General features: G+C 41.8%; 1 protein-coding gene across 10 annotated transcripts in view; it reads right to left on the reverse strand.

Annotated features, from left to right (window-relative positions):
- LOC126570716 (protein gustavus) overlaps positions 1-13,194 on the reverse strand; it is a 46,769-nt gene that overhangs the window by 1,528 nt on the left and 32,047 nt on the right. For 3 of the 10 annotated variants that reach the window (XM_050228690.1, XM_050228688.1, XM_050228689.1), the window contains 2 exons: positions 837-1,747; positions 1-748 (listed from right to left, as the gene is read on the reverse strand). The exon at positions 1-748 is cut by the window's left edge and continues 1,528 nt beyond it. In XM_050228690.1, coding sequence (XP_050084647.1) covers positions 609-748; positions 837-1,539 — 843 coding nt within the window. In that variant the 5' untranslated portion in view covers positions 1,540-1,747 and the 3' untranslated portion in view covers positions 1-608. The other 7 variants (XM_050228687.1, XM_050228686.1, XM_050228683.1 and 4 more) reach the window with 7 other exon arrangements.

The raw sequence follows: 13,194 nt of genomic DNA on the forward strand, positions 1-13,194 counted from the left end.
TCTTCTATTACTTCAAAAGAACCCAAGAAAATTGTTGTAGTGTAAGCTGCTTTGGCAACGGCTCGAGTCAGAACAGTCCAGGGTAATGGGTTATTTGTATTTTGAATTTTACCTCTCGTTGACCCATCTTTTGTCTGATATCACAAAATTGCCATTAGGCATAGGTATAAGAAAAAAAAGGCAAACCAGAGTAAGTGATGATTATGAACGATCTGGATTGTGATCGATGGCGTTAATTGATTGATTAAAATGACAATAGTGTAGAAAAAAGAACCTAAATCGTCTCGATCAATGTGAAAAGTAATCACATCAGTAAGCGTTTGCTCATGTTGAAAACAATGTCGTTGCATTTCATTCTTCTCTGGCAGCTGGTAATTGTTTTAGCACAAAGAAAAGCAGGGTGGGAATGATGTTGTTATGAGTTATTCCGGATCAGACATTATATGGGAATAGAAAGAAACACAGCTTGAAAGCTATCCCTCTCGAGGATAGAGGCGCATTTTCCTGGTTAACTATACGATGCAATTTGTTCTAATATTGCCGCTGCAGGGGAATAGTCGTCGGCCTTTACATGGAAAGCGTTGCTGGGACTGCTGTTGTACAGTATATTATCTTCTATCTCGGTACAGTAGATAGGTTTTCATCGATTGTGGCAGGGCTAGGTTTGGTATGCGTTCCTCTAGATATGTTCGTCCAATTCTTTGACGAATAACGCGCCTACAGAGATCCATTAGTGGCAGTGGTTCAGCTGGAAGAGAGAAGAGAAAAAAAAGAATAGAAATAAGCACCAAATATTGGATCCGACAGAAATTACTTATGAGATGAGGAATACTTACGATCCAATCCGCCAATGTACTTCATCGTGATTTCACAATGGCCCCAAACAGCGGATACGATTGGGTAGAGCTTACGGCCCTTTAGGCCCTTGAACGCAACCCCCAGATACTGGCCATCGATAATAAAGCTGAGTGTACCCTCGTCCATATCGAGAGCGACAAGAAACTTGTCTGGCACCACGAATGTTTCCTCCGGCTTCAATATTGCAGGGTACGTGACACCAGGGTTAGACTTAGAGTTGTGGTAGAGCTTGTTACGGCCTAAGTCCCAACCCCAGCTGTGTTCATTGAGCCCGACTAAGCTTTGATATCCTACGGAGTGAAGGGGTGCTTCAGCGGTTGCTACACCGATGACCGCGTGTGTCCCGCGTTGCCGCGTGGACCAAAACACTTCCCACACGTGCAAACCTTTCGTGAAGCCAACCTTGCCTCGTATGCAGTCTGTGCTCTGTGCCACCGGATGCCGATGGAAGGTCATTTTGTCGTCCTCTTTTACGAATACGTTTAGTGAGCGATCGTCCGCGTTCCACGAGTATTTGAGCTGCGTTTCCCGGGGTGCAGGCGGCATATCGAGTAGCACATCCAAACGCGCAGGACGCTGAAAGTTGGCTGCGAGTTCTCGTGGAATTTTCGGAATGAACGGAGATGGCTGGTCACGGCTGACCGTTTTAACGCCGCCACTGATCTTTTGCCCCATATTCATGCCACTGTGACTACTATTGGTGTTGTTGCGAGTGCTTCTGGTGCTGCGGATGGCAACCTTGTACGACACACGGATACGCTGCTCACAGTCCCTCGAATCCAAGCGGTTCAGAACTACCCTTGGTAATAAAGTGGAGGTGGATGTAGATATACTCTGTGGACGGCGACGTTCGCTTGACCTTAGCACCGGACCCCGACTGGATTTGTATCTGTACAAAACATGAAGTAGAAAAACAAACATAAACCATTAATATACGATATAATACAATGAAAAAAGGCTGTGCTGATGCCTTCCGATGATTCAGAAAGAAACCACAGATGTTTTGCATGTTCAACGTTTGATTCCAACGCATGACTCTATATATATCTCTTAGGCCTTCCGGATGGACAGAGAAAGGTGGGTAGGTCCAAATCGAGATGGAGCGACGGTAGCGATGTTGATATCAGAATTGCTGGAATTATTACTTGGAAGATGAAGGCTCTCGATCGCGAGCGGTGGAGGAATCTTTTGTGGCAGGCCAAACCCTTTCGTCAGTAGTAGCACCTGATAAGTAAGTAAGTTACTAGTATCCAAAAAATAGGATACACGGATCATACGCATTGCCTCTCCCTGAACCAGCTTTTTCTAGCTTTGACCAAAGTTAGCTGTCCGAATACAAAATGTTTCATATGCATAAATAAATAGAAGAAAAAAATTAGAACCCCGAGAGAAGGGCTTTATATATGTGCTCAATCAGATGTTAGCAGAGACAATTCTCTGTAATTGCCATTAACCAATGTTACGTTGATTTTTCGCCTTAGTATCGGCTTGAGTTGGCAGCCATCGGTGAAAAACAATATTCATGCTGCGGACAGATGTGAGAAACGGATTGTATCGCGCATGTCATAGCCATTACGGCCAACCGTATGCCATTAAGATGACCTCCGACGAGCGACGGTCTTAAGTTAATGTGTGCGATCAAGCGAACGAGCGGGTCATAGTAATGTGATGTTATATGGTGCTGGTGGATGATGTGGCAGGTGACGACGATTGACCTTTGAGCCATTCGGCAAAACAATAGCCATTAAAACGACTGTGCAGAGGTACCATAATGGGACGGCCTTGATGGGTGTAGGATTTTCAATGGCTATTGCGGCAAAGTATGACAAGTTCAGCTGCTACGGATAAGGTTTCTTTTAAATTAACATCCTCATACATTCTTGCGGCATAAGAGGACTGCGAAACGGAATAGGAGCCGACATTGCCTATAACATATCTGTATATTTTATAGGCAATGTCGTATATTAATGATGTTGATTTGGTGACCAATTACAATTCATATCGACGGATGCTCAACGAAAGCATTCAAAAACCTGGTTTCCAAGTGACTAGATGGACTTCTTTGTAGACTTACGTTAGTACTGCCGCGGTAGAGTTTAGGTGAAATATCTTTTTCCTCATTCAGTCGGGGCGAGCCCGTATCTTTTTTCAGCTAAATATACGGTCCCGCTTCCCTCGCTCTCAGCCCCTGGGAGCTTTACAAGTGTTTTGCTTCCCACAACACACGACATTTAATTGTAGGGGATCGTAGAACCAAATAGCAATGCGGCACAATGTAAATGAAACACGGGAGGATTCGCCTTAGTTCCACATATACGATCCTGATCTTGATTGCATTGCTGCCTTCGTCTTTCGCTATCATTAATCCTTTCTCGTTGTTCTTGAGATCGTGATTTCGATTTTCAGATATACGCAATTGATGCTGAAAACGCGCTTGATACTGCTCAGATGTCTGGTTTCTACAGATTAGTGCCAGTCTTTTTGAATTTCAACTGAGCACTCCTTTACTTGATCATTTTTGTTACTTGGCATTTCTTCTGTCTATGAAATGGCTCAACTAAAATCAGATAATTTTCATTTTATAAGAATTAGTTCTTGATGTACTCGCTGTAGTTTCTATTCAAATCAAAATAATTACTAAACTTAAATCACTTGACGAATCATCGTTGGTTTGCTCAAATCCCTCGCTCTTTGGTCTGATGGAAGTAAAAAATTAAAAACTGATTTTGTGATCACTTTAGAAAGTACCACAGTAGACGATGATCAAATTAGAGCAAGAATATCGAATTCAACGCAGTGGGCATTGGAGCTGAAAGGTTGCCAACCAATGTTTTGAAATAATATCGAATCATGTAGGCTGTGAGGTGGAAATCCGGTGCAAAATTGAGTTCCAATTTGTCATTAAAGGACAGAATTTACTCAAAGTTTTTTTTTAAACGTACAAACATAACGCAGAGCAAGACGAATTCATCGCGCCAAGAATGAGTGAAATCGGCTCATCCGTTCTCAAGTTATGGGCGTACAAACTTTCGAGTTTGTAATTTATATATATAGATAGTATATGTATATACACTACAAACTTCGAAACAAACATGGCGGGATGAGATGGGTATGTTGAATCGGAACGGAAATGGACACAAAGCTGATTGGTATGCATTTGCCATACTACGATGGACGCACTGACGTCACTGTTTCACGTCTTGGCGTTAACGTCTCGTAACTCGAGCTAAACAAAAGGCGTGTTTGTCGATGCAATACCAAGCACATCCCTTGACGTCGTTCTTTGTAATTTTGTATGCGCAGAACGATTCAAAGTTTTCGCTACCACGGAACGAAACAGAGACTTTGGAAGAAATGTCTATTTCCTTGGAGATTCGTCACAAGTATCCACTGTTGCGTTCAGTTGCCCCACGGCTCGGATTAATCCGGTCTCGCGGTTCGATAAAACGGCTGCAAATTGGTCAGTTGGTTGGGGGGTGATCGCGAGACTAAAGTTCGCTCTAAATAGCGTAGAAAAAAGGCGCGTTTCCAACTGATCGCACCACTTACCATCAAAGCATTGCTGCTGTTGTACCTCGCCGCTTGCACGCAATCATCTAGGTGAGTTGATTCGTCGCTTGACTAGCTGACCGCGGCGGCAGAGGCAAGGGCTGTGTCTGCCACACTGCCACTGAGGTAGTAAAGCCTAAAACGCATCAGCTGGAACACGGCCTAACGAAACCACCGGAAACCTATTGTCAAACGTAGCTGAACTGTTTACCCGGTCATGCAGGACTTCAGCTCCAACATTTGCTACTATAACTTCTCTATTGCTTCCGCTTCGGCGGTACGTGAGATTTAATGCAAATACCGTTTATGCATTACCCATACGTGCGTTTTCATCAACTGAGTTTTCAGTTATCAGTCAACTACTTTAGAGTAAAAAACAGTGGAAAGCAAGGCAGCTTCAGCATTCTAAACGCACATCACACGTGCAATACTTATGAGATTATAGATTAGAATGATGAAAAATGCATTCTATTAAAACTTGGGACCTCATATATCAACGCATTGATAACAAAGAAAGCGTGCAAAAGTTCCTGAGCAACCCCCATACAGCAATTTTAATGACAGCAGATTATTTTCTGAAAGGAGAACTTCATTAATGCTACACTGTGACAAGGACATGTGGTTTTACGTGGTGCATGAATTTGCACCGCCGCTCTGCGACAGGTTCTAAGAGTAAATACGCGAAAGTTAATTTTAGCATCACATTTTCTTTGCGGAAGAAGGCTGTATTGAGTAAGCAGTACAGGGAACTGTGATAATTTTGGACAAGCACGACAGACAGATCACGAAAGAGAACGGAGAATTTCCCTTCAGCAACGAAATAGACCGAGTAGTCCCAGTCAGTCATGATTGTGGTTCCACCAATCTGCAGCTGATCTAGACGGCCTCCACAGTTCATTGACCTTCAAATATTAGTTATAAAAGATGCACAGCTACTTTTGGTGCTTCACTTCGTAAAATTGGCTATTTTCGAATATGAATTATGAATATCCCATTGAAGAGATGCTCAAAGACTTATCTTGCAGCACAGAGCAAAATACGATAAATAAGCACACGAATGACGCACAAAACACGTTAGGCATCAAATCGTCTGTCGAGGCTGAGCAACCGCTTCAGTGCCATCAGGACAGTGCCGTTCACTGCGGTCTAGCAGCCGGTTAACCTTCGACGCTTGTTAAGCGTCTATAGACACCGGGCACACTTTGATCACAATCCAAAGATGGCATTGGTGGTTCAAAGTCGAAGCCCGACCACACGCGTAGCAGTGACGATAAACTACAGCCGTTGTAAATGGACAAGGTTTTTGCGACACAACACGATGTCCTTCCACCTTTTAATATCATGTTTCGGGTGACATCACACGACGGAGCTGGAGAGCTTTGTTAATGTGCTTGTATACTTTTCAGCTTTTCAACAATTGCACTGTTCTATTCCTGCTCGATTGGCTAGCTGATTCTCTAGTTGTTATAGACACTGCACAACTCGATGGGTGAACAAACAGTAGTTTTTGCAACCGTAGTGTTCACTACAAAAAACACTGATTCACTATGGCATGCCCATGATCAAATTTAGAAGGAAGTCTCGTCCCGCTGTATGCACGTGACGTGTATAACGCCAAACCGGTTGGTTCTACTTTTTTCCTCGCACAATTTTGAAAGCTCCACCCACATAGAAAATAACTCTTTTTTTCTCTACATCATATCGGTGAATATGAACGTAATTGTAAGCGAGTGTCACCGAGTGTCACACACTATAATAATTATTAGACCAATATTAAAAGTGTTTAAAACAAGAAAATATTCAAGAGAAAAGTCAAATAGCCCTAATCTGACTTGTTCACTATGGATACATTCAGCCGACAGAAGATTATGACATGGCGCTGCTTGGGGTGATCTATGCTTGTATCGCAGGGGAATATGATGCCGAGTCGTTAAAGTCTGGTCCCATCCCCCACACTGCGGCTTGAAGAATTGGGTCCTACAAATTCATAAAGTAACCTATGAACGTGGGGGTTCACAAATGGCTAGAGACAGCCCCTTGCTGGGACAGTAGAACGTGTTAAACACGGAATAAAATATACTTGGTTCTAAGGGAGAATTCAACTGTTTGGAGAGTAGGAAACCTTCAATGTTATACAGCGTATATTCGCTCGGTATGGGGTGACCATCTCCGGAGTCGGTATGGGAATGATTTGTTTTAGAAATACCTTCGACATGCCTCCCACATTGTTTACACTTCTGGTTCTTAGTATTTTGCCTAGCAATGCTACTTGAACATCTCATCCACGTTGTCAGATGCTGTTGTTAAGCTCTTTTTTGTTAAATGAATTCACGTGTGATTGAGACACTACACAAATAAAATGCGACGAATAGCACCCATGCCCAAGCCTCTGACGTGTTGAATCGTGCAGAAACAAATTTATCGAATTGAACCTTCTTCATACTCGTTAAGATAAAGTAGGCACAAAAAAATAATTGTTTCGAAAGTGTTGTGCTCGAAATTTAACTAAATGGTTTTCGATTTCAGTAGCACGCAAACGACAGCAGCGAGTTTGCGTTGTGAAACTTTTATGAAAAAAGTGATGTAGGGAAACTGTATCGTAAACAACATTATCAGCAACAGTAGGTCATCACAGATGGTAAGTCAGTCTGTATCATAATCGTTAGTAGAGTACACATTAGTATATGAGTCGTGCCTATTCATGCAAAAAGAGATTCAAGAAGACTCTCGTACCGTTTATATTGCCGGATGGGTTTGCTAGATTTGATTTCGTTTGGATGGTTGGTTCGCTGGATAGCCAGATGGTTGCTTTTGGTCGGTTGTTGCTGCGCATGACTACAGTTGATTCAGGCCGGTAGCTTCGCCGTTTTCAAGCATGCGGAGTAACACACATGGTGCAGTTTGGCAATCATTTTTCTTCGATTTCACAGTTACAAAATAAATTTCTTTGTCTATCGATCGAGCGAGAAATATCATAAACTCCTCTAACCACCGATGCAAAAAGCACGACGAGGACGAGGTTTGCTCGAGCTCACGAAAGCGAGAAGCACACACAGCGTGTTAGTAGTAGCTGGCACTAGGGGTTTAACGCAGACTTTCCATCGATTTCGGGATACGCGTCAGTTGTCGCGTCACGTTGCGAACCGTAGCAGAACGGCAAACTGACGCATCGAAGGCTAACAGCAAGTAAGGGGAACAGAAACCCTCTTGTGCAGAGCGAATACTATGGCTTATTTTTTGTGCCAAACCGTTGCATTGGCTGCACAGTGAACTGAACCGAACCGGTTCCGTACTGTGGGTTTCTCCCTAACTGGTCACTATCATCATGTGACTCACGCACCAACAATGGCGTTCGAAAGATGTTTATTTTTTTCATCTCCCTCACATATCCTTAATCCATTGATGTCGGGAGAGATATTAATGGAAATCATCAACGGATAAATTTACTGACTACAAAACGACGCTACACTTACAGAGTATTGTGTTTCGTAAAACATCCAACATGTGCGATATGAATGAAAGAAATTTAAAAAAATACTTGCATATGACTGTTATCTGGGATATCGCTACGACTGTTTATTGGAAGACAGATACAGTGCAGTGATTGTTGATCATTGTCATCTTTATAAAACAAACATATTCTAAACTTGCTCGCTTACCAAAAACCAATGTCCATTTTACAGAAAGGAATAGGGAAAGCCTCAGATTTACTGACTATCACCCCTAGCATAGTTACGCTAAACGAAACCAAACTCATCGTTAGACATGTTTGCTTTCGCCGCTGCACCTCCCATCGACCCAACAGTAAATAAGGGTTGACCTAACAACAGCTGTCATATTTACACGTGAAGTGGTTATACCCTAAAGCTTTTGAACGAATTTGAGCTAAAACAAAACTAGTATTATACATGCTACCAGCATTATTTTGGTTCGATGGCAAACGGTAAAAAAATCCCGTTGCTGCCAGCATCTGCCAAATAAACAAATTAGTTTTCAAGCAAGCATTTTTGTAAAGAGCATGTTGTAGTGATAAACCCGGCGTCCACATTATAAGAATCAAGGGAAAGATATTGATATGGATATTGAGAAGTCAATGATATTGAGCTGTTACTTCATACAGATCTGTCGTCTAACACCAGATTTTAGGATTAGATTCTGGATAATGTGGCGTCCACATCAGGGAAAGAAGAAAAAATGTATGTTGAACTATAAAATGCAATGTTCATCAATACAATATCAGCGGATATTATACGTATATCGATATTATTTTACTGATAGAATTGATGGGTATCAATAGTATTGTTTTATTCGTACAATTTTTCAATGTTTTTAACTACACAATTTCAAATCAGAGCAGCATTCTTTGCTGATGCTGCAGGACATCACAGACGATTGTCATTGGATTGCAGAAGTGATGCTCAAAACATTTTGTGTACGCTGATAACAAATAAACGATCGAATCATGCGATAAGGAAATCTAAATATTACCTCTTTCGTGCTAATTCCATTTAGAAGGTTTTCGTTGTTTCGCTTTCTTCGTTCTTCTTAAGGTTGCTTTCAGACACACGGCCGACGTGAATGCAGCGCACGATGAGATGGTCGATGTAAGTTGGTTAATCCTAATTTTTTCGAGGAAATACTGCAAGAGGTAGTCCGTGTGTAAGGACCTTTAGTTTTTGCAAATGTTTCATGCATTCCCCTTCTGTCGAAAGAAGTTCAAACTGCCAGCGTAGGTTAATCCGGCTACGATAAATTGCTGGCATTCGAACTTGTAGACTTTCTTTTATTCATTTTTGCATTAATTTCACACACAGTTTTCACAGTCCTTCGATTCATAAAAACAAATTTCCGTACTTTTCTTTTATGCCTGGCAAATTTTTGGTTTAAAAAAGAAATACTACTTTGTACTATTGATTTGCTCCTTTTTTCGCACAAAGGACAGCTTTTAATTGCGACAGTAACCCGGCTGTTTTAGGCTCGCAAAAGACAACAGTAGAAAAAAACACTAGCAGTACACACAGCACTAGCAGCAAGGGCTTTTATGAAAGCACTGTGTTCTAGTATCACTCTAGCACTATCGTGGATCAATCACTTAACGAACCCTCACTCTTTCTGGCATTTGTTCCAGATATACAAAGCTGGGAGACTTTTATTGTTAATGGGTATCATTTTCCCACTTTGTCGTTGCCTCTGAGGCGTCTGTATTTTTCACCTGCTCAACTCAACCCTGCACCGTTTCACTGTCGCCGTTGTTTAAACACATGCTCATACATAAATGAACGCTGCTGGGACAAACACTTGAAGGAGCACGAGCGAGCACGTCCAAAACCTTGATACTAGTGGAGCACGTGCGGGGACAGTCCGCTTGCTGAATACTTTGCTAAACTTCGCTACCCTCTGTCGTTCGACGAATTTGTTCGACGAACGATTGCGGTCTCGTAGCGTAGTGGGTCTGGCGCACAATCCAAGATTATTCCACAAGCCTCAGCCTACCCCGATTAATTTCTATCGAAGAGAGCAGCTAGGGTGCAGCACGAAAAAGAGATAGCACAAAATCTTTGCAAGGACACTTTTTACTCACTTTTACACATACTATGCACTCCAATAGTGTGAACGGTAAGTCGAAAAATCGCGATTACACTTTGGAAAACGGCAAAAGAAAAAGTGGTTTGTGGCACGGTTCTGAAGCAACCTCTGAGGATGTTAGCGAGGTGCTGACACGGCACACACGGCACGGCACGAGCAATCTTACTCGCTTCAGAGAACACCCTCAACGAACGCTCTCAACGGTTTTATTAAACCGTCGCGTCGGTTCCTCATGAGCTCGAGGAGCTCGCTCGCGCTACGACAACTGTCGAGTACTTTCGATAGGAAAATTCTCATTTTCCTGCACCCGAGAGCAGATCCGGCCAACTTTCGAGCAGGCGTGCGCTACTTTTCGGGTAGGTTCTTCCCACCCCATCGATACGCCGTTTCCTCCTCACGGCACAAGGATATTGATCCGCTCCATTCGATTCGGCAACGCACTCTCGCTTGACGGAAAAATCGATTTTCCACCCGAAACTGCAAAGCCCCACTGCCGCCACCCACAAAATAGTAAACTGATTCGTCGGTGAGCAAATGAAATGCAGTGAGTTAACGCCGGTGCACGACAGTCATGCACGAAACAGTCTCCTCCGAAGGAAGGATTTGGTATAGCCCCATGGGTTGTATACAGCGTTGGGCAACGTTGCCGTATTTTACGATAAAACTTGGAATCTTCTTCCACGGCCAGATATTATATCTTTATGTTGGGTTTGTCAGCGATTATAAAACTGGAACTGCAACGTTGTATAAATTGGTTTTCTCTTTTAAAAACTGCTTTTCATGAACTGTTATAATAATAAATATATCAATTTTACCACTGTCCACTGTTGACGACCTGCGTTTACCAGGTAAATAGAACATTCCTGACTGTTGGGCCGTTCTACCTTCTATCCACGTTTGGGTTGTTTTTAGCAGCAGGTAGAGAGTAATGATCTCCATAAGCATGTGCAGAATAAGCATTGATCAAGAAAGCTATATGCACAGCCACCTACCTAACAGATGCATCAACACACCTACCTTGAATCTTACTTGGTTTTAGGCATCGTTCCTCAAAGATCGACTGATGATATCTTTCAACCTTTGCCTATTGGTTTCTGCTCACTCATTTTGGACAATCATATTGAACTATTAGTTTTCACGATTCGTAACCCCGTGGAAAGCCCATGTTTATCAAACATGTAACTACGAGAGAATTTTGAAAGGATTATAATATCTTCTATTCTAAACGCCTACCACTCCCAATCCATTTGTAAAGAACACCTTAAGCTTATTGCACTCGGATTGGTAGATGTTTTACCTTTCCCTTTTACTCTTGTTATTTTACCATGCCTACAGGAAGATATGCCATTTAGTACTGAACCTACCTACTTCTCTTGTCGATACCCATTTGCCTTTGGCAGAGCATGGACCTATACATAAAGTTAGGAATTGCTGTCGGTCCAATCGGAACCCCAAAGAGGAGATGACGAACTAACTCGTTTGGTGCATACTGCTCATAAGACCAAGTATAAGAAGAAACTCCTACAGATTCTGATCCTGTGCCGAGGTGAATGTGTTTCTGATGCTTATTTCTCTTTCGTTACGTTGAAAAGTCTTCCTATTCCGAGCTTGTTCCGAGACGAAACAGGTTTTACTCTGCTGTATATTCTCTCTTGCCCTTCTGACGAGAGTTTCTTTTTTTCATTTGCACTCCATTCTATTGATGCTGTGTTTCCTTTACTGCAGATGGTGATGGTTTCGATGGGATGCGATTCGTTTCGAACCACCAGGAAAATGGTCCCCCAGAACTTGGGATCGCTGATGGTCTTTGTTGAAAGAAAATTATCTGAGCTCTCGCAATCAAGCGGCTGACGGTAATGACGATCGCTCTTAACGATGTCTCTCAATCATATCGACTGGCATTTGCGTTGTCTTTCAGATGGTTCAGGTGAACTTGAACTTTGCTTCTACACTGTCGCAACTAGGAATCGCGGCGAAGTGATTTTAAACATGACGAAACTATAGTAGTATGCACGGATATATTGGTTTTGCTCTTACTTTACTATTTATGCAGTATTTACCTTTAAAAAAATAGAGAAATTAGAGTACAAAACCCTTTTTGATAGTAGAATACTGGCAGTATCGTATTTACGACGTAAAAATTTGGTAAGTTCAGCAACGATTCACTAGCCAATTGCCGATTTCAGGCAATATTCCAGCTATTGGACACATTGGACAATTTTCAATTTATATTTGCGAGGTATGTTATTTCGCGCCACTGATTGATGTTTGATCGAGTTTAAAGAAATATGTGCGACTCGTTTTGAAAAGTTTCTCCAATCTTACAATGCTATTTGTATTTTGAAAGAGTTCAGGGCCAAAAACAAGACGAAAGCAGAAGAAACTTACGTTTGAGCCTTATGAGACACATGATTGGCGTTGGTCAGCCGCCCTTTACGGTTTTACCAACCGCTGTGATGGAGCAGGTACACAGCGAACGTAAAGTTTTCAACTTCGTTTTCTCCCTTCGTTCCATTCGCTAGTAAAATCAGGTTTTCTGTGCTTGCAGCAGTGCAAAGAGTTAGTGAAAGAATCTGAAGAAAAAGTAAAAAAAAAGATTCCTGGAACAAAGAATGGATGCTGCTGCCAGAGTTTGTGACTGATGTTGCTCAGGTTTGGAAAATGTTAGATTCACTTTCCATTCCATGTACACTTTTGTGGTGGTTTTTTCTTAACATGTTTTGTCACCAAATCGTGTACAGGTAAACACTGATAATATATAAAATCGGCAATACTGTGGAAAAGGGGAAAAGGCTGAAACTTACTCAAACACAGAACAACGGCAGAAACAGAAACACAAACATTGTAAGAAACAAGCCAACTATAAATAAAAAATATAATAATATAAAAGACGAAAATATTTTGTTGAAAAATTGTTATGAAATGGACGGGGAAAAGCAGTGCTTAGGCTTGTTAAGATAATTGATATAATCTCTTAAAGATAATATTGATATAGTGTCAGAACTTCTCGAGTAAAAATTCTATTCTGAAGCTACGAGATCAAATACAAACAGTACATTTGTTTTCCATTTCATTTTATAAAACAGAAAACCTTTTTTATACCACGTCAAAATATTAAACGTGTTATTTTTATTGCTACGTTTTCTCCGACTCCGACAAAACGCTGTCTCACACAGTGAACATGGATTTCAGAGAGAACAG

This window comes from Anopheles aquasalis, chromosome 2 (genome assembly GCF_943734665.1).
Source record: "Anopheles aquasalis chromosome 2, idAnoAquaMG_Q_19, whole genome shotgun sequence".
Lineage (NCBI taxonomy): Eukaryota > Metazoa > Arthropoda > Insecta > Diptera > Culicidae > Anopheles > Anopheles aquasalis.